This window comes from Panthera tigris, chromosome F3 (genome assembly GCF_018350195.1).
Source record: "Panthera tigris isolate Pti1 chromosome F3, P.tigris_Pti1_mat1.1, whole genome shotgun sequence".
NCBI lineage: Eukaryota > Metazoa > Chordata > Mammalia > Carnivora > Felidae > Panthera > Panthera tigris.
Genome location: NC_056678.1, coordinates 1,143,199 through 1,167,449, shown reverse-complemented (window position 1 = coordinate 1,167,449; position 24,251 = coordinate 1,143,199). Strand labels below are relative to the sequence as shown.

At 61.0% G+C, this 24,251-nt stretch overlaps 1 protein-coding gene across 1 annotated transcript in view; it reads left to right on the top strand.

Annotated features, from left to right (window-relative positions):
- The first annotated feature begins 3,898 nt into the window (after positions 1-3,898).
- Positions 3,899-24,251, top strand: part of LOC102971578 (calpain-8) — a 44,592-nt gene continuing 24,239 nt past the window's right edge. Inside the window, 6 exon segments of the mRNA XM_042976845.1 lie at positions 3,899-4,135; positions 11,150-11,219; positions 20,199-20,317; positions 20,959-21,092; positions 21,688-21,856; positions 22,605-22,694. Coding sequence (XP_042832779.1) covers positions 3,899-4,135; positions 11,150-11,219; positions 20,199-20,317; positions 20,959-21,092; positions 21,688-21,856; positions 22,605-22,694 — 819 coding nt within the window.

Below are 24,251 nucleotides of genomic sequence, written 5' to 3'. Positions count from 1 at the left end.
CGCGTGACCCTGTTGTAGCATGTGTCGGACCTCCTTCCCTCTTACGGCTTCTCATCGCTTGCCCAGGGACCACGTTGCTTACGGAGTCCTCCGCCGACGGACGCGGGGCCGAGTCCACTTCGTGTCTCCCTGTTCCTCGGTTCCCTGCAGAGGAGGGAACGCGGAGTTACCGTGTGGCAGTGGGAGGGCCCTCCAGACTGCTTTCCCGAGGGTCTGCAACACCTGGCGTTCCCTCCAGCACCACGGACACTGGGTCTGTGCCTCGTCCGTCTTTGAAGGCGGTGGGAGGGCCCGGGAGAGAGGACGCTGCCGGCTCTCGCCGTCCCTTCCCTGATGCTGGTCACGCGGGACAATGTGCTCTGCCGGCCGTAATTGTGTGAGACGCACGCCTGGCCTTTGGGCGATTTCTCGTCCTTGCCGGGGGGACGACGCAGCCTTGGTCCTTCTGCGGATCCGTGCGCACGCACCAAGGGGACCCGTGTGACTCAGGTGCTGTGTCACCACCCTGCCTGGCATCCCCAGTCTCCGAAAGGGGCCAGGGCTTCGTGGAACGGAGTTGGCGGGGTCTTGCGGGGTCTGGGGCGCGAGGCTGTGGGGACGTCTGTCCCGGGTGACAGGCTGCTTCCTCCGGAGCATCGGCCGGGTCACGCTGAGCAGGAGGCCGGTGAGGGTGCTGCGTCTGGGGCTTTCTGGGCTCCAGCGACACAGCGGCCAGCACGGTAGGAGGGGGCGGGTGGGTGGCATCCAGAAAGCCTGTCCTGGGACACTGGGCGTCTGAAGGATGAGCACAGCAGGGCACCGCCCTGGAGCCCGCATTCCCGTGCCTGAAGGACAGCCAGGAGGCGGGGAGTGGAGGGAAAAGGGCCGGGGTCCCGGCTCAGGGGTCCTGGCTCAGGGGTCCCGTGGGGCCCCTCCGGCCTCGTTACCCTGAGAGCGGCCGGCAGGGTCTGGGCTTCAGGCCAGGTCTGTGTTTGAAGTGACCGCTCAGGTCAGTCTTGGCTTTGGACACTTGGCCGTAGATTCCAAACTGAAAATACGTATTTCCTTTCCTTTCCCACAGACCGGCTAGATTTCTCCTGGAGGCCAGTGCGTCTGGAAGATTTCCGTGTTGACTGAATGGAGCCGTGGTCCTGCTTCTCCGGGAGGAGGGGCCACCGGCTGAGAGCAGGGTCACCTTTGGGGGCCGGCGGCGGATCCAGGGCAAGTGGGAGCCCAGCAGGGAGGGTGGGGCCCCCGAGCGGCCGCAGCCCCGTCTCCCCGCCGAGGCCGGACAAACTCAGCTCTACGGTGGGTGCCTGGCGGCTTGCCCAGACCTGCCCACCTGCCTTCGCTCCCAGACCGTCCCCGGCTCAGAAGGTCAGAACTGGGTGCCGTGGAGGTCAGCTGGTCGGCTGGCCCGGAGCGCCCCGTGTCTGCAGATCCCCGTCCCGCCTCGGACCCTGTGACTCAGACCTGTTTTTGGAGGGCGGGATGGCGGCAGGGCCTCAGGGAAGCAGCATTTTGGGCAAGCGCTCCGGGGGATTCTCGCCCACGCCGTGTGGCTTCCGGGCTGCTGTTCGCAAGTGACTACAAACCTGGTGGCTCTAGAAGCGCAGAAACCCTTCGGCCACGGTTCCGGAGGCCGGAAGCCCACACTCTGTTTCCCTGTGGCTGCAGCCAAGGCCATGTGCCTGCAGAGGCTCCGGGGCTGTGTTCCCGGCCTCCCCCAGGTCCGGGGCTGGTGGCATCCGTGGCCTGTGGCTGCAACGCTCCAGCTGCTGTCCCGTGGGCACATCGCCTCCTCCTTTTTGTGCTTGACACGTCTGGCCCCGCCTGGGTCTCTCGAGGACACTCGTGGTTGCATTTAGGGCCACGATAATCTCCCCATTTCAAGAGCCTCAACTTAATCTTATCTGCAAAGATCCTTTTCTGAATAAGGCGCTGCTCACAGGTCCCAGGGATTAGGTGTCCAGGTCTTGGGGGACCATTGTCCAAGCTGCCACACATGCTAAGTTCAAAAATCCCTGATGTGTGAACGGGTGGTCTCTGGAGGGGAGGGGTGGGGAGGGGAGTGAGAAGGGGAAGGGAGGGGGCAGGGAGGGAAGGGGAGGGAAGGGAGAAGGGAGGGGAGGAGAGGGTGGGGAAGGGAGGGAGAGGGAGAGGAGAGGGGGAGGGGAGGGGGAGGGGAGGGGGCAGGGAGAGAAGGGGAGGGAAGGGAGAGGGTAGGGTGGGGAGGGGAGGGAGAGGGAAAGGAGAGGGGGAGGGGAGGGGAGGGGAGGGGAGGAGAGGGTGGGAGGGGAGGGAGAGGGAGAGGAGAGGGGGAGGAGGGGGGGAGGGGAGGGGGCAGGGAGAGAAGGGGAGGGAAGGGAGAGGGTAGGGTGGGGAGGGGAGGGAGAGGGAAAGGAGAGGGGGAAGGGAGGGGAGGGGAGGGGAGGGAAAGGGGAGGGGAGGAGAGGGTGGGGAGGGGAGGGAGAGGGACAGGGGAGGGGGAGGGAGAGGGGAGGGAGAGGGGAGGGGGAGGGAGAGGGGAGGAGAGGAGAGGGGAGGGGGAGGGAGAGGGGACGGGAGGAGAGGGTGGGAGGGGAGGGAGAGGGAGAGGAGAGGGGGAGGAGAGGGGGAGGGGAGGGGGCAGGGAGAGAAGGGGAGGGAAGGGAGAGGGTAGGGTGGGGAGGGGAGGGAGAGGGAAAGGAGAGGGGGAGGGGAGGGGAGGGGAGGGGAGGAGAGGGTGGGAGGGGAGGGAGAGGGAGAGGAGAGGAGGAGGAGAGGGGGAGGGGAGGGGAGGGAAAGGGGAGGGGAGGAGAGGGTGGGGAGGGGAGGGAGAGAGAGAGGGGAGGGGGAGGGAGAGGGGAGGGGGAGGGGGAGGAAGAGGGGACGGGAGGGCGGGGGAGCAGGTGCGGGGTTGAGGGAGGCAGGCTTCCAGTGACCATGAGTGCATCTCGGGGGTGGGAAGTGCAGAGCGGGGACTGGAGTGGACAACACTGTGATGACCGTCCGGTGGCAGGGGTGACCACGCCGGCCGTGGGGAGCACCTCGGAGCGTGGAGACATGCCGGGTCAATCTCTTGTGCGCCTGAAACCAGCATAATGCGTGTGTCGACTACGCTTCAGCAGTGAAAGTTAGAACGATCACGCGTGGGGTCCACGTCCGTAGAGGAGACCAGGCCCAGGGAACTGGAGCCGCGAGAAGAGTGACCCATCCAAGGTCACATTCCCTTCTCCGCAGAGAAGCCGTGACTCCTGACCCCCAGGCCTTCCCTTCCTGGCCCCCCGGGTCCCCAGGAACAGCGACAGCTGACACCTGCTGAGTGAATCCCACACCCTGTCTCGTGACGCCCTGACTGGTGACACTCTCAACCCTGCAAGGCGGGTCCCCCTATTATCTTCCATTTTACAGATGAGAAAATTGAGGGGAGGAGGTTGAATAATGTGCTCAAGGCGAGCTAATTACTGGTGGACGTGGGACAGAAACAACCTAACCTCACTCGTGGGGCAGGTTCTGTTGGGCTCGCTCTGACATTCCCACCCCCCCCACCCCCCCCACTTCCTGGCCATCCTCTGAGCCACTCCCCCAGGGCCCGGCAAACACTGGAGCCACAGGACTGGTCTTCCCACCTCAGCCCACCGGGCCCACGGGGCCAAGGGCAGGGGAGCGGGCCTCGCCCATGGTGGGAGTGGCTGGGATGCCACCAGATCTCCTAGGGAGGGCGCCCCCCCGCCCCCCGCAGGTTCCCAGCCTCCTAAGCGTTTGCAGAAACGCTCAAGGCAAAGGCGAAGGTGGGTGACATTCATTAGCGCTTTTGTGACTCTCTTCCCAGGGAGCAGGCCCCTGGATAAAGGTTCCCGGCAGCCTCGCCTCCCCGCGGCAGGTGCCCGAGAGCGCGGCAGGGCTCTGCCCCTGTCCCCCCGGGGAGCCCTCGGCCATGTCTGCGCTCGCGGCCAGCGTATCTCAGCGGCGGGCGGCAGCTCACGGTCTTGGCTCCCAGCACGAAGCCGTCAAGTATTTAGGCCAGGACTTCGAGACCCTGAGGAGGCGGTGCTTGGACTCGGGGGTCCTGTTCAAGGACCCCGAGTTCCCAGCGTGCCCGTCAGCCTTGGGCTACAAGGACCTTGGACCACACTCCCCCCAGACTCGAGGCGTCGTCTGGAAGCGACCCCCGGTAAGGAGACCGGCTTGCAGCCGAGGGTCACACGGATGGAGGGTCCTCACTTCTGGTCGGAAGTAGTTGAGGGAGAAATCATGCCCTGGGCCCTAAGTTTCTGGGTCCCCTATTGTAGAGCAATCCTCCCCAAGACTTTCTCAGAGGCAGTGAGGTATGCAGGGAACACCACACACAGGCTTTGGGACCAGCCGCATTGGATCTGGGCCCGTGTGGCCGTGTGCAGAAACCTCACCTTTCTCATCTGTGGAATGGTGCTTCAGGGTGGGGGGGTGCAGAACCGTCCTCCCCAAACCCAAGCCGTGACCTCCTGCTCCGGGACCCTTGTCCGGTGACTCAACCGGAAGGATGGGGGCCCCTCTGCAGGGTGAGAGCCGAGACCAGGGCTCCGTGTCGTGTCTGGCACATAAGGCGAGTCACAAGGGACCACGATCAGTGGCCCTACGCCAGGCGCCTCTGTTCTCGCCCGCGACGGGAAAGCCAAGCTGTGGGAGCCGTTTCCTCGGCAGGGGTGGGGGAACGGAGCACGAGGCAGGGACAGCACCGTGGACGTGATCAGAACTGTCCTTCGGTTCCTGCTCCCGCTGCCCCAGGGTCTGCGTCCTGTCCGGTTTGCAGGACGGTCTGCTGGAGAAACCCGTCACCCCACTCGCTCCTGCCAACCCGGCCCATCCTCTGTACCCGAGACCTGAGGGGCTAGTCGGGGGTGTTGGCAAAATCGAGGCCGGGAATCGGTTTTGGATTCTTATTTCGAGAGTTGACGGCCATTTCGTTTCCAAGGACAGGTCGTCCAGCCTGAGTTTTGGGCCAGGCGTGGGCTCCGTCCTGGGGAAGGCGGTCGGGGAGATCCTGAGGAGGGAGCTGTGGTCCCAGCTGTGAATCGGGGACAATGGAGGCGCTGCACAGGGACGTCAACTGCGAGCCAGGGGACCCGGGGTGTCCAGAGGGGGCAGCCTAGTGGGGCTGGGGACCCCAAAGGGCCTGGGGAGGGGTGAACGGGGATGACGGGGGTTTCTCCGGGTGACCGAAGCCACGGGTCAGTTAACCTTTGCCAAGGTTTTCTCCTTCATCTGAGATTCTCAAAGGTCCTACCTCCCCGACCACTTTGCTCTGCCCTAAACTGAGTCTTCACCGGGTCTCACTGTCCACGTAAACACGGTCGCTGTAGAGCGCACGCGTGGGTTTGCGCGAGGCTGTGCTCACACACCGTGAGGTGTCACACATCCTCTGACCCTACTGACGTCACACAGGCTCCTGAGCTGGAAATGGCCCTGACCCTCCCTCCGTCAGGCGCCTGCCCCGGTACCCGGGAAAACCACCCCGGCCAAGAGGCTGGGCCCCCTCCCCGGATGCCTCGGGGCCGCAAGAGTGGGGGCGTCCCGACTGGAGCTGCACTGATGGGTCCCCTTCCCCCTTCTCTCCTTCCTTCCTTTTCTTGCTTCTACTTGTGGTAAAATACACGTAGCATAAAACTTCCCGTCCCAACCGCCTCTAGGCTTGCCCGCCGAGCACTTACCCTCTCGTGCACTGCCAGCACGCCATGGGCTCCCAAACAGCTTGTGAAACGGGGCCTCTGTCCTCACTAAACACTGTACGTGGAACCACACGGTATTCGTCCTTCCGTGACCGGTTCATCTCACTCTGTCCGATGTCCTCAGGGTCACCCCTGCGGTAGCAGGTGTCAGAATTTCCTTCCTTCTGGAGGCTGAGCCCCAGTCCACTGGGGGCGGACGCCATGCTTCTCTCACTCATTCACTAATCGAGGGACGTTCAGGTGGTTTCCACCTTCTGGCTGTCGTGGATCATGCCGTTACGAACACGGGTGTTCAAGTATCTCTTTGAGACCCAGCTTTCAATTCTTTTGAGTGTATGCCCCGACGTGGAACCTCCAGATCGTACGGTAATAATGTTTTTGATTTTTTTAAAGGAAATAAAATGTATTTTTTTTAGTTTATTTTTTTAAAAATGTTTATTTATTTTGAGAGAGAGAGAAAGAGTGAGAGGGGGAAGAGGCAGAGAGAGAGGGAGGGAGAGGCTCCCAAGCAGGATCCACACTGTCAGCGCGGAGCCCGACGTGGGGCTCGATCTCATGAACTGTGAGATCGTGACTTGAGTCGATATCGAGAGTCAGACATTTAACCGACTGAGCCCCCAGGCTCCCTTGTTTCTTTATTCTTTTGTTATTAATTTTTTTAATGTTTATTTGTTTTTGAGACAGAAAGAGACAGAGCACAAGCAAGGGAGAGGCAGAGAGAGAGGGAGAGAGAATCCGAAGCAGGCTCCAGGCTCCGAGCTGTCAGCACAGAGCCCGATGCGGGGCTCGAACTCACAGACTGTGAGATCATGACCTGAGCTGAAGTCGGACGCTCAACCGACTGAGCCACCCAGGCGCCCCCCAACAAGTGTCCTCCTTAATGCCCATCACCCATTTAGCCCAACCCCCCACCCACCTCCCCTCCAGCAACCCCCGGTTTGTTCTCTGTATCTAAGAGTCTCTTAGAGTTTGCCTCCTTCTCGGTTTTTATCTTATTTTTCCTTCCCTTCTTGTATGTTCATCTGTTGTTTCTTAAATTTCACAGATGAGTAAAGTCCTAGGACATCTGTCTTTCTCTGCCCGACTTCTCTCGCTCAGCATAATACCCTCCAGTTCCATCCGCGTTGTTGCAAATGGCAAGATTTCCTTCTTTCTCGTGGCCGAGTAACATTCCACTGTGTGTACATACAACGCCGTCTTTATCCGTTCATCGGTTCCTGGACACTTGAGTTGCTTCTGCATCTTGGCTGTTGTAGGTGATGCTGCGGTAAACACCGGGGTGCCTGTATCCCTTCGAATTAGTATTTTTGTATTCTTTGGATAAACACCTAGTAGTGCAGTTGCTGGGTCGGAGGGTAGTTCAATTTTTAACTTTTTGAGGCACCTCCACGCTGTTCTCCAGAGCGGCCGCGCCATTGTGTATTCCCACCAGCGGCGCACGCGGGTTCCCCTTTCTCCGCGTCCTCGCCAGCACCTGCTGTTTTCTGCTCTTTGACAGTGGCCGTCCTAATGTGTGCGGGGTGGCCTCTCACTGTGGTTTTGGTTTGTGTTCCCCTGATGATGACGCTGAGCGCCTCTGCATGTGTCCGTTGGCCACCCGGATGTCTTCCTGGAGAAATGTCTGTTCAAGTCATTTGCTCATTTTTAAGTTGGGTTATCGGCTTTTTGGTTTCACTCGCGGCTTTGGAGGGTGATGCCTGACTCTGTTTGTACCAGGGACTTCACGCCAGCTGCCCGGCTGTGGCTCTAACGACCCTGCCTCGCACCAAGCTGTTAACTTGTACCTGTCCTGCAGGGCACGCGGATGGGGTGGGCCAAACACGCATGCACGTATGCTGTGGTCCTCTTGACAGGAGATGATGCTGGCTACTTAGATGTTTCCTGAAATCATAAAATTTGGCATCCTGACCCTTTCAGGGTCTTTGCCTGTTTTGTTTTTTGTTTCGTTTCGTTTTGTTTTGTTTTTTTGCCTATTTTTACGCTGCTGAGCAGAAGGTCTGCTTGGGCTCTCCTCTCGGTGGTGGAAGACGAGTTTGCCCAGATTGAAGATCTCAGGGTCCAGTTTGTAAGCCCAGGATAAGCTTTGGCTATTCACGATCCGAGTGAGATTTTCTCCGCTGGGGCTGGACACAGACGACAGACACAACGGCGGCCGTGTGAGACCCGGGGCCTCCTGCCGCCCTCCCCATGCTGTCCATCCTCGTGTCCCCACGGGGCCCGGGCCCGCCGCCTGAGGGACGCCTCGCGTGCGCGGCCCAGCTGACGATGTTCTTTTCCGCCTATTTGTTGGCAGTTGAGCATTTGGTGGATCCTGAGGACAGACTCCGGGGGAGGGGGTGATGCCTGCTGCGTAGTGAGGACCCAGGGGAGGGGTGGAGGGCGTGGCTCTTGGGAGGTTGGGTGCAGATGAGCGGCCGGGCCTCCCCCCGGGGGCTGCCACATTCCCTCCTGCTGCTGTCTCTGGACTAATGGATTTGGCCGCATCTATTAGCACTGGTCACGCACAGATGCCGGTGTGGAGCTTGTGCAAGCCTTCTCTAGTCGGGGGCAGGCAGCGTGTGGCTGAGAGCCTGGGTCTGGGCGCCAGGCACATCGGGATTCTGGTCCCCTCGGTGCCGTTTCCTGGCCCTGTGCCCACGAGTGAGATGCTGACCCCCAGGACCCAGTCTCGACATCTGTAAAAGGGGTAATAACATCACTTACCTGGCGGGGTTATCCGGAGGCTTGGATGAGAGAGCGGGAGTGGGTTGAGCACGGCGGCGCTCGGGGCTGGGAGCACCCCCTGGTTCACGTCAGAGGGCAAAGTACAAATAGGAACGGAACACACGGGGCCAGGGCAGGGGCGTTAACCTGACCGTGGAGTCCGGGACGGTTCACCACTGCGGACATTCGAGTCGGAAGGGGGGGTCGGGAGCAGGAGCAGGAGGGCACAGGTGGGAGAGAGCAGGGCTGTGCAGGTGTGCGGGAGAGAGGGAGGCTGTGGGAGACAGAGGTGAGGCTGGGAGGTCAAGGGGGCCGGCCACAGGGGTGGGAGCGCCAGGTAGGTGATGAGGCCGCCACCCTGGCGGTGGTGACCGAGGTGACAGCACCGTGGGCTCTGGAAGCCATGGCCGGAGCTCCTGAAACTGTCAGACGTGGGCTGATGCCCCGGGGCGCTGTGTTTCCCTGTCACCGCTGTCACCGTCTCCTGGAGTGTGCCGTCCAGTCACTTCCTGCCTCGGCCTCCTCAGGGTGCCCGGGGGTCCCTGTGCCCTGCACCACAGGCTGATACGGGCTGGAGTAACGTATGTGTGTGTTGAGATCCCTGCCCCAGCGGCATTAACACCATTACAGAGAAGGGGAAGGGGGGGATGCGTGCCTCTCTGAAACCGCCCGGGCCAGCGTGTTCCTCAGTATGTCCCGCCCGCCTTCTGGCAGCAAGCTGCATGGGGAGACTTCGGGAACGCGCTGCGGCCACAGCTCCGAGCCGAGACGCAGTCTGCTCACCGAGCTGAGGGTCCGCACAACCCGGGAGTCGTGGCGTTTCTTGGTGCCTGTTTCCGAGGAGGCGTCGTGAATGATGCTAACCGACGATGCGATAAACCAACGTCCCCTCCGCCTGTAGGCCACGCGGTGCCATTCCTACGACAGGGTACGTCGCCTCCAGGTCTCGCAAACCACCGTCTCCCAGACCGAGCGCAAGATCTTAGCAGAACTTGGTCTGAGTCTGCTTAGATCTCAGTCTCATGATCTTACGTCACAGGAACTGTGACTTGTGCAGCTGGGGACATCGCCATCCTCCGTGGCTGGGGGTTGAAGCCAGGGGTTTGGGTTGGCTCGACTTGGGACTCGAACTCGCGGACCTCAAGAACAGGACCTGAGCTGCAGTCGGATGCTCAGCTGACTGAGCCACCCAGGCACCCCGAGAGTATGTTTTAATGTTTATTTTTGAGAGAGAGAAAGTGTGAGTGTGGGAGGGGTCGAGAGAGAGGGAGACGGAGTCCCAAGCAGGATCTGCACCATCAGCACAGAGCCCGATGCGGGGCTCGATCTCCTGAACCCTGAGATCATGACCTGAGCCGAAGTCAAGAGTCAGATGCTGAACTGGCTGAGCCGCCAAGCACCCTGGGAGGGGACAGCCTTTCAGGAGGGTTTTCAAGGAGCGAGATTCTGTGAGACCCTGCTCGGTGCGTCCTCTCGTCTTTCTTCTCGACGTTTTTTGTCCCTCTCTTTTTAGTCTTTCATCTTCCAAATCTGTCTCCCTTTTGCTCTCCAAGAGCTGACGGTCTGGAGGCCGGGAGCCCCCAGCACCTGGCATCAGCATTTGCAGCTTTGAGAACCCCTGGCTTGGCTGACACCAGGGCGTCTCTCAACTGCCCCTGGAGGTGGCCGAGAGGGACCCGGACAGAGCTGCAGGCCCGCCAGCGGCCCAGCCGCATAACCCGCGGTTCTTACAGCGAGGTTGCGAAGTCTCCATGTGCTGAGAAAACGCGGACAAGACACGTGTGATCGAAAGCCGGCATCTACCGCGACCTCCTACCTCCTCCCCCCATTTCCCCATGGTCGGTCACAGAGGGGTGTCTGTTCCTTGAGGGTCCACCCTCGCCCTGGACAGTCTTCCGGGGCAATGCAGACCCACCTCTCCCTTGGGGACAGAGCCGTGGTCAGCCCCTCGGACAGTCTGCATCCTCTCCCACCCAGAGAGCCCCAGACACAGTCCCTCTCGGGTGTTTCTCGTTTTCCCCCTGAGCGTACGCGGCCTACACCCGGCTTTTCTCCGACTCTTCCGTGAGGGTCGGTCCTGGTTTCCCGAGCAAAGGCCGGAAGCACCTTGAGTCTCAGGACCGGTTCTCCCTTCGCTCCCGCCTTGCCCTCTTGCCCGCCTGCCGAGCTGTGCGCGGAGCGGGCTCCCGGACGAGTTGGACAAGCTGCTCGGGGGAGTACACCGGCCCCGTGGTGGGGGGTTCACCGGAAGGAAGGACTTCTCGCGGGGCCCGGAGGTCCAGGCAGATGCCCCGCGGAGGGGCGTGAGCGCAGGGAGCGCGGCTGGGGTGTGTGGGTGCATCACTGCGAGCTCTCGCCTGAGGTCACACCTCCCGCCCCAGCGCCTGGGTCAGTGCGAGGGGCCCCCTTCACGCTGTCAGGCGGTTAATGAGCATCCGCGGGTGCACAGCACTAGTTGGGGCAAGGAAACGCTTCTGTAAGCCTCTCTGTAGGTAGGGGTGCTGTCTGAGAGGTGAGCTCACGAGTCACCACATTATTGCCGGGGCCACTGCCTTTCGTCCCTCCCTGCCCTGCATCTCCACTCTGCACCCTGGCCGCCTTCCCCCTCCGCACCCCTGCTCCGCACCCCGGCTGCCTCCTCCCTCCTCCAGGCTGCAGAGTCCTCGGCAGGTGATCTGGGCTCCTCCCAGGCTGAGCCCTGACCGTGACGCTCCCTGACCTCCACTCCTTCTGGCACCGGACGACTAGTGACTCGTGTTTTGTCCACTCGCTTTCAGGAGCTGTGTGCCAGCCCTCAGTTTATCGTTGATGGAGCCAGGCGCGCGGACATCTGTCAGGGAGATCTGGGTGAGTACGGGGTCGGCCACAGCCCTCTTTGTCCGTGGTCAGGGCGCGCGTGTGGCCGTGTGCTGACTGACGCGAGATCAAGCCGTTGGACGCGCCATCGCCTGTGCGATTTTCTGCGTGGGTCTGCGTTTCTGGGCGGTTGTCTTCACTGTGAGTCTGCACAGCTGGGAGTGTCACTCCCCAGTGGGGTCCCCGCATGGCACCCGGCCCCTCCTAACGCAAGAGTCACGAGCCGGGATGGCGGGCGCACGGTGGCGACCGTGCTGCGATGCGCTTCGAGGCTGGTTGCCTGTAAGTGGACGTAACTCGCCCATGGAATGGCCACGTCCGTATAATTGTGGTCTGTCCACGGGACGGTTCTAAACTCCGTAGGAAGACGAGGATCCCGTTTTCTTGCCAAGCTGTGTCTCGTAGCCTGGAATCCTGCGAGAACAGCGTCCACCTCCCAACCTCCCACGCTCCCTCCGAATCAGATGCACTTACACTTAGAAAATCATTTATCCCAAGTTTTTGCTAAGTTCTGGCCTCGGGTGGGGGGCCGAGGCTCCCCTTGAAGGTGCCTCAGCGCTGCTGGCCTCTCAGCCGCCCCCGGCCCGCGGGGTCTGCGCACGGAGTCGCCCGACGCCGACGTCTCAGGGGACGGGGTGGCCCTCGGTCGAGCTCACTGGGCTCCTGACCGCCAGCCCGCGCCGGCTGCAAGGCCAGAACTGGAGATCAGGCACCGGGTGATCCAGTCCCACCCGGAAAACCAGCAAAGCAAAAGGAAGCATCCACACAGACCCGGAAACCCTGTCTTCCCAGGAAGCCCCTCCCTCCTCTCCTGCTGGTTCCAGCCGAGAACACCTGCTCTCCTCAGCCTGCCAGAAGGTTCTAGGAATTGGAAGTTCACAGGGCATTTTATTTTAAGTGTTCCCGCATTCTGGCTGTTACACGTGGAGCAGACACCGCCTCGGCCGGAGCCCACAGAGCGTGAGAGCAGAGCGGCTGGGACGTGGCCGCGGCCTCCGTGTCCCAAGCCCTGTGACTTCTGTGCCCCTTGCGCCCGGACTCACGGCCCTTTTACTTCCAGCCAAATGTTTAACCTAATTAGCATGCGTCTCAGGGAAACAGCTTTGAATGTCCACTCGTAACAGCTCCTCGTTATAGACACGTTAACTTTGGGAAAGGTATTTAACAAGTGCCTTTTAATTGTCGGCCTGAATAGAGGCTCTTGAGTAGTTTCGAGCAGGGAGAGGGGAGGTTTCCAGAGGAGGCCTGCGTGTTGCCATGGTGAGCGCATGCAGCCGCGGAGCCAGACATGGACCAACTGCCCTCAGAAGCCGCCTCCTGGGTAGTGAGAGGGGCCGCCAGCCGGTGCCCCGGGGGAGCCCAGCCTCCGCGGTGGCCTTTCGAGAGCGGAGCGTAAAGGGGCTGGAGGGCGAGTGCTGGGGGCCTGAGGGCCAGCCGGGCGCCCTGGGCCCTGGGTGGAGGCCCCCGGGGGAGGCTCCCCATCCGACCAGGAGCCAGGCGGCCCCGGCGAGTCAGGGCGCACCTCCCACGGTGTTCGTCCAAGTGCTGAGAGTCCGATATAGCACAGGGGGCCCTACTCTGGGTTTACTACGTTTTTATCACCGTTGCTACCCCGGTCTATCATTTTGTTATTTCGGACGCACGCCGTTCACCAGTGACAAATCCCGGAGAGTGTGCGGTGAAAAGCCAGCTGCCCGCCTCCCCGGGGCCCCGCCGCCCTGTCACCGCCTCTTGTCCGGCCCGCTGGCTCATCGCGTCCTTGCGCTGGAGGCAGAAAAGTGTAGGCACCGCTGTCTGTTCTCTTTGCGCTTAACCGAGTGCTGGTCTTCCCACAACGTGTCGGAACAGCTCGGTCCCCTTCCCGCTCAGCCCTGTCCCGTCTTGACATCGCCTCCCGAGCCGTCTTCTCCTTTGCTGTTACGACACGTGTAGCAGCGGATGTCCTTCTTCCTCGGCCCTGACGCGCGTGGGTGCCTGTCCCTGGGCCTGCGGCACCGCAGGTTCAGTCCGCGGGGCGCCGATCTGCCACCCGCCGGGCCGGGCCTGCCTCCCGGAGGCGTGAGCCGCTCCGCGCCCAGGGGAGACTCTGGGCTCACCTCCGGTCCAGGGCCTGGCCTTCTCTGGAGGCACAGTTTTAGGAGAATAAAGGCTGGGAAGCGAGTGATGCTAGCCAGCTGCTAGCGCCGCGGGCCAGGAGCGCAGGAAGCACCCGTTCTGGGCCCCTGAGGGGCTCCGCGACCGCGACTATGGGGCAGATGTCTCCGCCAAGTGGGTTCTGACGCTTGCTGCCTTCAGCAAATGGGGAGCAGAGAGAGACTTCCGGAGTCCAGAGGGAAATTAGATCACTCCTTTTGTTTTTTGTTTTAGGTTTATTTATTTATTCTGAGAGAGACAGAGAGAAGACAAGTGGGGGAGGGGCAGAGAGAGGGGGAGAGAGAGACTCCCAAACACACTCCCCTCTGCCAGCGCAGAGCCCGACGTGGGGTTCGAACCCACAAACTGTGAGATCACGACCTGAGCTGAAACCAGGAGCCGGACGCTCAGCCGACCGAGCCCCTGGCGCCCCGGAATTAGAATGGTTTCCGAATCATGACTGCTGCTGCGGAGCAGGGTGAGGGAGAAGGGCCCCCTACGAGGCCCTGGTGGCTCTGGGGCCTCTGCCCTGCTTCCTCTCTGCCTGGCAGCGGGCGCGGGCGCTGAGTGTGGGCGTGGGCTCCCCGGGGGCTCCCCGCACCTCCCTGGAATCGCTGTCCTTTCTTCCTGGTTGTCTTTCTTCCGGGTCAGGCCCTGTGTTCTCGTGAAGGGGGCGTGGGTGGCCCGTTCCCCACGTCTCCACAGAGAACGAGCAACAGGTCCTAAATCCCGGCTCCTTCTCTGAGGCGTTCCCCTCGTGGATTTTTCCGCGTGAGTCGGCGCTCCCGCGAGGGGGCCACAGCGGACTGTGTCTCCATCCTTAAAACGCTCTCCGGGACGCCTTAGATCTGTGGCCTCCTTTGAGGAGGGCGTGAAGTAAGTCAGTTCATCAGGACTGGCGACCAGGCGGCCTCAGCACGTAGAGAGCCAGACCCCTCACGGACTCTGGTGGGCGCGGGTCAGGCCTCCAGGAAGCGCTCAGCCGCAGATGGCCGTTCCCGCAGCCAGGCCTGGGTGAGGAGGGCGAGGTTCGCTTTTGCCAATGGGGCCTTCTCCTACTTAGGGTGGTCCCCCTTCCCTCCATTTGATACCTAGTGCTCAGTGCCCCTGCGCTCGGACCCACTATCACAGTATCCCGTCTACTCTGAGGAAGGGGCCCAGGACAGTCATTTACACGTTAGTATGAATCTGAGCCAGTGGTTACAGGAGGATTTGTGTGTCCTGTGTGGTCGGAATGGTTGCAGGCAAAGATGTGCAGCAGTGACAGCCGCGGATCACATCACAGTGGTTGTAAATACCTCAAAATACCATTTCAATTTCTACTCATTACCACCTCGTAACTAAGCTGTCACCAGGCCCCACCCCAAACCTTTTACATCGAACGTTGACAGAGAAACACAAACCTTCCTGTGTCGTAATTGAAAAAACATTTTAATAACGGTTTCGATACAGTTTATGATGTCCTGTTTTTCATGTTATGCATTTAGAAACATTATTCTATCCGTCCCTCATGGGCAGAGATGCTGCTCAGCTCCTCTGGGGTCACTGGGTCTGAGGCCCGAGGCTCCCTGGCCCCCCAGGAGCCCTGCCCTTGGCTGGGGAGTGACGCTCACTGAGGCCAGTGTAGAACTTTGTCTGGTCCACTAGCAGAGAGAGTCCGTCCGGGGAACCACTTGGTCTTCCAGATGCCTGTCCCCCTCCCGTCTCCTGCCCCCCCCATGCTGCTGGGCTGGCCTGACCACACTCGGCAGGGTGTGTCTGTGGTGGGCGAGGTTCCTGACTGGGCCTTCTGCTGCCACATGCCTCAGGCACCACGCTCCTGGCCTCGTGTGCTTTGCTGAGGCCACGGGAGGCCTTGTAGGTATCTCTGCCCTTCCAGGGCTTGTCTCCTCCTCGCCAGCTGGAGGCTGCCTGCCGGGTCCTTGCAGATGGTCCCTCCTCACCAGCTTCCGTCTCGGTCCCCGTGCCTGTGGGCTCTCAGTCCCTGTGCCCACGCAGCCCCCGGCACCTCCTCCTTGCTCTGAGCTTGGAGCCCCTGCTCCCACTGATCCCCACCCGCCTTCCCAGAAGCTGTATCTATGGATGGGGTCGGGGTCGAGGTACCCTGAGGACGTTACGTCTGCTGTTAACCCCCGCACGCGCGTGCACCTGTTATGTCCCGATCCCCTCTGCCAGCTGGAGATTTATATTCATATGTATTCTTAAATATTCCTCTTGTTACAAGTAAGTCCTTTTTGCTCAGTGCCAAATGACCCTGTGCAGTGAATCATGAGGTACAAACCCATTTTACAGATCAGAAAACCCAGGACCACAGGAGTTAAGTGGGGCTGCAGGTGGCTCAGCAGACAAGTCCGAACCCACGTTATTTCTGCTTTTCTGAGCTTGTAGGGACCGATTCTCAAAGCTCTGGTCCCAGTGGCCTGCAGACTGTCCCCCACAGTGTGGGGTTTGGTGGTGACACACAGAGCAGGGCCCCCAACCTGAGGGCGGGAATCTCCCACAGGTGCGTTCTCCTGGAGGGGGGCTGGGGCTCTCACCCTGTGACTATAAGGGCCCAGAATGTCCACGGAGGCTCCCGCTCCGGTCCCTCGGGGCACAGGCACTGCTGACTTGTTCACTCGCTGGCCCCTGCACCGCCCAGCCCGCCTGGGCAGATACCGCGACCAAGTGGCAGTGTGGTCAGGGAACAGGTGACGATGACCAGGGTGAACAGGAGCCAGGGATGCCCGAGGCCGTGTCCCAGCTGCCATGTGTCCCAGGCTGCCGGGCATCTGGGTCTGGGCAGAGCCTGGGAGAGGGCAGAGAGGTGTCCGTGGGGCAGAGGCTGGCCCCAGAGGGGGCCGGGGCTCTGGGGACCCGGTCACCCGGTGACTCCGAGGTTTGGAACTGTCTGACTTTGTCTCTGCTTGCAGGGGTGAGGGCTGGCATCAGCGTGCCTTGGAGGGAAGGAAGAACGGTATAATTACAGGGCTCGGAGGGCCTGCAGGAGGCCACAAGGCCACGTTCCCAAATGCGGGTGGGCCTGAGACGGGTCCTGCTGTGAGAGCGTCTCACGTGGGCACCCGGGTGAGACGAGACCCCTCTGCTGGCCTGGGCACCAAGCCAGAGCAGCGAGAGGGAGAGGAGGAGCAGGGGAGAGGAGCGGGGCTCCCGGAAAACTCTGTGGTGACAGCGTTAGAAGGATCGTTGTCACCACCAGGGACGTGTTGCCACAGAGCCACATCAAGCTGTCTTGTCCGACCTCCCTCCAGCGCAGACCCCTCCCGTGGGGCTCTGGCTTGTCAGCCCCCCGCTCCCTGTGCCAGCATGCCCCTCCCCCAACCCCGGGGACGTGTGCGATGTCTGGGGGCGGTGTGGGTCGTCTCCGTGGCCTGGGGTGGGCTGAGCATTCTGTCACACAGCAGGATTCACTCAGGATACGGGAGCTCAGAGACCCACGTCTGCTTCTGGTCTTACCCGGCTGTCTCCGCTGTCCCGTGTGCAATGTCGTTGCACAACAGCTAAGGCGTGAGACCTTCTCCCCAGTAATCAACACACGGGTTTTCGAATCACTTCTGACAATTTCGTGCCGACCCACGTGATTTCATTCAGGTAGCATTTTATCCTGGGGTCTGCGAAAGCGTCCGGGCCCGCTGCCCGCCTCCACCGGGCTGTCCGTGCAGCCGGGGGAGGCTGGGAACTGTGCGGGAGGGGACACCCCTGTGCGTGAGTGTTTTAATGCAGCCAGAGGCGGGAGGCCTGGAAGGCGCCAGACGCGGAGGGGAGGAGGCCCGGTTGGCTTTGCGCCAGAGGCAGAGCTAAAACAGCACCTGCTGGTGACGCCCGGCAGGCGGAGGCCTCGGCCGCTGTCGAGTCTTGAAGGTGGACTTTTACAAGGTGGCGCAAAGCCCTCCATGCCCTGGGCTGTTCTCAGCGGGACCCCGGCTCTCTGACCACGAGTTGGGGGGAACGCAGACCGTCCGATTACAGGGGTTCCGCCCTGTCTCTGAGGGGCTCCCATCTCTTTTGGGCCAACGCTCCTCATTCAGTCACCCTTTTTGGGGCGCTTTCTTGCTTCATAAAGGCCAGCCCCTCCCCAGCCTCCCCGAGACGCCTGAACACAAGGAAGGCCAACCGTCCCCTGGGCAGAGGAGAAGGGCCACGAGTTTCTGACTGCGGTCCCGTGTGTGGCCTTCCCCCGGGCGGTTCTGCGACACCCACGGGCCGTCCTGTGATCCAACTCAGTTCTGACGTTATCTAGGTGGAGTCAGACCCACCAGCCCCAGGCTCAGCCCTAGGAGACCATCCCCGCCTCCGACGCCAGGCTCAAGTCCACGGGCTCACCTGTGCTTCTGACCAACTGGCTGTGGGTGGGAAGGTCCCACGACCCCTCCTTGGGTCAACGTGCCCGAGCGGCTCTCACTGCGCAGGCAAGCATTTTACTCTCTGGAGCTGGTTTCCTAGAAGAGGATGCACCTCACGAACAGTGACGGGGGAGAGGCATAGGGTGAAGTGGGGACGGGGCGGGGGCACCGGTCTCCCCGAATCTGCATGTGTGCACCAGTGACAGACGCCTGATGGATAGGATCATTGGCTGCCGGGGGATGATGGGCTCCCAGGTCCGCGGGGGGGGGGGGGGGGTGGGGGTGGGTAAGGGGGGACTGAGGGCTCCGTTCCCCTGGCAACCAGTTAGGTAGGTCACCTGCCCGGGGTGGGGGAGGGGGACTGAGGGTTCCGTTCCCCTGGGAGCTTTCAAAGCCACCTCATTACCGTAACAAAAGAGTGACACTGTCTCCCACTGCTTCAGCCTGGGTTACCATAACCGAAGAGTGACACTGGGTTTCCTGAGCCCTGAGCCCAGAAACAGGTCGGAGACTGATTGTCACTCGTTACTATAAACGTCAGAGCATCACAGGCCGGCTGGTGCCAGTGTGGTCCCTGGGCTGGTTCCCGGACGTGGGACTCTGTACCCTCGAGCCCGTTCTCCTGCTACAGCCCGGGGTTCCCACACCCGACCCCGCAGCCACCACAGCTCTGGGGGGCGGGGGTTCACCTGCCTTGTTCCCTCCAGGCTCCCTCCTCTCCACCCCACCCCCACCCCCAGGCTCTGTGCATCCTGTTCCCAGAGTCCCGGGGGCCCCGCCCACTGCTGTGGCTTTGTCTCAGCCCTTCTGCTCTTTACTCTGGTTCCTGCTGTTCAGCTTTGAAGGGGCCCCTGCAGGGGCTCGGGCACCTCACCTTTCTCCGTCCTTCCTCCCACCTCCTCCCTGCGCCCCCGTGGCCCAGACTCTGCCCCCCCTTCTCCCTCGGCGTCTGAGTTCTTGACACGCAAGGTTCACAGTAACACTGGGTGTTCAGACCTCAGGCTTTGACTCTGATGTGTCAAGGGAATTTTTGATTTAGCGACTTCTGTGTCAAAAGCCTGACTCAGGATGGCTGTCTTTTCGCGGACTTAAAGCCTCTTTTGACAGAGCACCTCATCGTTAGGGCTCGGGTCTGCCTGCTGCTTCGTGGCCCTGAAGCCCGTGGCTGCAGGGGTGGAGGGCTCCCGGGCGTCCTGATTTCAGTGGGATAAAAAATCACTTTGTTATTTTAATAGACATTAGTCCCCTTACAGTATAACCTGAGTGAGAGTGGGAGGAATGAAGCTCAGGTGTCCCCGACTTCCCCTGAGGTCAGGGACCCGGGACCCCCCAATTCCAGCCTCCTCGTTGCTCCAAACTCTGCCCCTCCTGCGGCCGGACCTTGCTGGAAGGTGGCTGGCGAGGAGGGACTTGTCCGTCACAATTTCCCCCTCTTTCCCGCCCGCCTTGTTCGTCACCGAAGCCTTGTGGCTGCTTCTGGAAATGGGAACATGGCTACAGATCACAGCCGTGTCCCTCTTGAGATTCATGTGGCCCCGGCTTCAAGGCAGGTCCCCAAACAAGTGCTGGAAAGTTCTGAGCAACAGAATACATGTCCCCCCAGGAGCCTCTCCAAGGGGAACATCCTGGCTTGGCGTGTTCCTTAGAAAGAGCATCCGCTCACGCCTGGCTCACCGGGGCTGGTTGGAAGCCCAGAGCCTGTGAACCCACCGCGTGCACTCCGAGCTCTGCGTGAGCACGAGGGGGGGCCCGCGAGACGTCAGGACTGAGGCAGATGAAAGGAAGATTAACCTCCTCGAGCTGGGCAGCCCCGTTTGATGTCAGCCACTGAGGGACGCTTAGTTTCCGTGACTTGACTTGTAATGTCTGAGGTGTCGGAGGCGGGCAGCCGGGAGCAAGGTCAGTGCCAGAGGGAGCGGGGGGCGGGGTGGTGCTCACGTCTCAGCTGAGCACCTGCCGTGCAGAAGGAGCTCTGAGTCCACACTGGGTGCTGACCGTGACCCTGAGGTGCACAGAGCGGTTTAGATACGCTCTTCGGGAAACACAACGGAACAGAGGGACGTGTGGCTGGAGAGGGGCGGGGGCGTGGCAGTGACTTGCAGGCAGAGGGACCAGGGACCGAGGGGTCAGCCACCCAGGGGGAGGCGAGGGCACGCTCGTACACATCCGAGTCTGACTGGAGGTCAGGTTCTTGGTAGGAGAGGAAGGAGGAAAGCTGGAGACGTGGGTCACGTTCGCGTGTTTTCTGTCTTTCCACTGTCGACCCCACCAACTGGGTGCGTGGAGGTGACACGGTCAATTTTCAGGGATGGGGCGGGGGGAGCAGAGAACTTCCCAGGACTCCCAGGGAGGGTGCAGGGGCCGCCGTGACCTTCAGATGCCGGAGGACGGGGTCCATCTGACCCTGAAGGGTGGACTGAACAGGACGGTGAGGGTCAGAGAGGGCAGGGACCCTGCGGGCCGGCCTGACCAGCGTCCCCGTGTCACGGCGCAGGTGACTGCTGGCTCCTGGCGGCCCTGGCCTCCCTCACCTTGAACGAAGAGCTGCTTTACCGCGTTGTCCCCAGAGACCAGGACTTCCAGCAGAACTACGCGGGGATCTTTCATTTCCAGGTATCATGCTCTGCTCGTGGCCCTTGAACAGCGTGGGGATTGGGGTGCAGCCGGAAATCTGTGGATGACGTTGGACCCCCCCAAATGTCACTACTTTTAACTTACTGTCGACCTGAAGCCGTCTCGATAACGTAACCAGTCGATTCACACGTAGTTTGTGTGTTACGTGTATTATACACTGTGTTCCCAGAATAAAGTAAGCCGGAGAAAAGAAAATGTTACTAGGAAAATCATAAGGAAGAGAAAACACATTTTCAGGACTGTGCTGTATTTATCGAAAACAGTCCACGCATGAGCCGTTCTCACTGTGCAAACCGCGTGGCCCAGGAGCAGCTCCCTCCCAGACCCACGGAATCTGCGGGGGGCCGGGGGCCCGGCGGTCCCCCGGGGGCTTCTGGCGCTCCCCTGGGTCTGAGAACTGCGGCCCCCACGCATCTGCGCTCCCCGGCTGTGTGGCCTTGAGGAGGAAGCCCCTTTGGGTGAGGGTCCCGGGGCGTGGGACCCGGTCGCCCGCTGCGTCATGTGGGCAACTTCCCGCCTCCTGCGTTTCCTGCTTTCTCGTGGGTGCGGAAGACCAGGGCCCGCCCTTGTGGGAGCTGGGAGCTCAGGGGGGGCGCTGCCCCGTGTCTGTGCGCCCGCAGTTCTGGCGGTACGGCGAGTGGGTGGACGTGGTTGTGGACGACAGGCTGCCCACCGAGGACGGGGAGCTGCTGTTCCTTCGCTCCGGGACGGGCGGCGAGTTCTGGGGCGCCCTGCTGGAGAAGGCCTACGCCAAGTGAGTGACCCAGGAGCCAGAGGAACAGACCTCGGGGCCAGGAGGTCACGGCTCAGTTCTGTCCCCCGTGACCGCATGAATCGGGGGCGAGCCCCTCAGCCTCCGTGCCTAGTTTTGTCCTCTTTGGACCCCACGCTCCCTTCCAGGTCCAGGCGTATTTTTACAGGAGTGATGAGGACGAGTAGGCGGGGCACTTAGATGCTGACCCCTGCCCTGCGGCCTCCCCCCCTTCCCGTGGGCTCCCCACGTGTGATCTGACGCGTGTCACTTTCTGGCTCCCTGTCCTCCAGCCCCATTCCTCCAGCCCTCTTCCTAGAGCAGGCGCCTGGGGGACTCCCAGCCTGAGGGAGGGGCCCCCTCATCCCTGCCTGTGCTCCCTGCCCCCAGGGTCAGCTGTGCAGAGGCTGAACTTTGCTTTTAAAGGGGCAGGTGGGTGGCTTGGTGACAGATGACCTGACATTCGTTCCTGCACCTTGCTGGCCCAGAGCAAACTCGGCAGAGGGCCCTCCCTTACCTTCTGGTCCACGCCGCGTCCCAGCCCCAGCCCCCACGGCCCCCTCGCTTGTGAATGGCGCGCTCTTTCCTTCTTTCACAGGCTCAACGGCTCCTACGAGGCTCTCACTGGAGGGTCTCTGGTGGAGGGGTTGCAGGATCTCACAGGCGGCATCTGTGAGTGTTATGACCTGAGGAAGCCTCCGGCCGGCCTGTTTCAGATCATCCGGAAGGCCCTCCGCTCGGGGTCTCTGCTGGCCTGCTCCATTGATGTGAGTCAGTGCGGGCCCCTCTGTTCCCCTCGTGCGGCAGGGGAGGGGCTGGGCAGGCGAGCGGCCAGGAGGCTTTGGGCCAGAGCAGCATCCAGGCTGAAGGGGCAAGTCTGGTGACACATGGGTCCCAGCACGCGGGGGCGGGTTGGGACCTGATTAGTGGGTAGAACGGGGCTCCCGTGAGGAGTTAGTAGCCGGGGAGCAGCCCTGAGAACAGAGATCTGCTCCCGGATCCCAGCTCCCTCCTGTGCTCCCCCCTCTCTGCTGAGTAACCGTGGGCTTTAGGAAACAGATTTAGGAAACAGATAAATGACGGGCTTTGGGACCCCTGAAGAAAAGGGAAGCGGTTCTGGAACCAGGGTGCTGGCCGTCCCGACCCTGGGGCGGCGTGGACGGACGCACTTTTCTGCAACGTCTCTGCATTAGCGTGTCTTTGGTGGAGAGACGGTGCAGGGCCTGGAGAGAAAGGGGGAGAACCAGGCTTGTTCAGAGCAGCCGTCCTGGATCGGCGGCACGGGGTCACCCTCGGGGAGCAGGTGACGCCCCAGTTTCCGGGGGCATCTGGAGGCTGTGAGCCTGGAGCTGTGGGCCTGCTTGGAGGGGCTGGATGGGGAGGGCTCTGCTCCCTGAGGTCACTGCTGCACCTGCACCCCAGCACTGCACGGGGCCAGTCTGGGCGGCGTGTCCTTGGAAAGCCTGTAGGGGCTACCCGGACAGGGTCAGGATCAGGGTCCTCATTCCCCATCAGGTCTCCAGTGCAGCCGAGGCAGAAACAGAGACCACAACCTGCCAGAAGCTGGTGAAGAGCCACGCGTACTCGGTCACTGGCGTCGAAGAGGTAAAACCGGGGAGGGGAGGGGAGACTGCAGGTGCCCAGGGCACCCTGAGAGGGGCCACCTCTGAGAGGTTCCCTGCCCCCCGAGGTCCCTCTCTGGCTGCCCCTGACACTCACAGCAAGGGCCCTTCTGGCCTTGTGGATGACGTGGCCTGTGTGAGCCACAGCTCCGTGGGCTCCGAGGAGATGCGGCCTGGGGGGCGGGGGTGGGGGAAGGCCCTGGAGAAAGTGTAGAAATTGTCAGATTCCACACTCATCGCAAGCGTGTGTATACAGGTGAAGGGGTGGAAACCCGCACGACCCCGAAGGGGATAGAGGCAGTGATGTCTGCTCTCAGGACGGGGCGTAACAGCGGGAAGGAACACGGGTTTTCCCTACTCTGCAACCCGAGCAGAAAGCAGGGGCTGTGGTTTTCAGTATTTTTAGTTACTGGACTCTGCCCACTTCCCTAAAAGGATTTGCAGTTGTTTACAGAGAAAAGCACAGACACTGTCAAACCATAGCACAAGAGTAAATACACCAGACAATCCAGGCAAAAGACAGTGCTACCGTTGAGAAATGAATTTTGCTTTGGGTTTCCCGCTGGCCAAGGCAAAAAGGGAAATGCGATGGGTATCTCAGTTTTAGTTATTTATTAAAATGAAACAGGTGTTCGTTGCATGCGTTTGTGTCCCACAACTGTCCTCTTTAGTGAAGCCAGTTCTCCAGTACAGATTGAGCGTGAATGTGTAAGCACAGGGCTGGGTGTCACGGGAGATACAAAGGAAAGCACGACACCGAGGACCTAATGATTCGTTGTGTCTGTGTGAGCGGGTGCAAATGCAGGTATGAGGGCTCCTAGTGAGTGTTCAGTAACCACCAGGGAGGTAGGAGGTGTGGGCTTCATAGACAACTGCCCAGATGCCCACCCTCCCTCCACCACCTGCTGACCCTGGATAACTTAACCCTCTGAGTCTAGGATTTCTGAGCTGCAAAATACAGGTGCTAGCAGCACCCAGCTCGTAGGACCCCCATCAGGTTTATTTTATTTTATTTTATTTTATTTTATTTATTTATTTAAAAAAAATTTTTTTTAACATTTATTTATTTTTGAGACAGGGAGAGACAGCATGAATGGGGGAGGGTCAGAGAGAGAGGGAGACACAGAATCTGAAACAGGCTCCAGGCTCCGAGCTGTCAGCACAGAGCCCGACGCGGGGCTCGAACTCACGGACCTCGAGATCATGACCTGAGCCGAAGTCGGATGCCCAACCGACTGAGCCACCCAGGCGCCCCCCCCCCAATCAGGTTTAAATGAGGTGATAGTGCCCTTGAACTGCTTAGCGCCCTGCTTAGTCCGGAGCACATGTTCCGTGAGTGCTGACTGCCATGCTGCTGGCATTTGTCTGGAGGGCGCCTGTCACCGTTATGTTCGTTCCAGCCGATACGAACTTGTTAGACACACTACATGTCCAACCCAATTGTGGAAAACAGAGCAGTTGGCCGCATCCTGAAAATGTGTTAAAATAAGGGTGTGGTTGTTTAGGGGCATTGAAAGTTGAGTGGGAGCCCCCTCTGGGC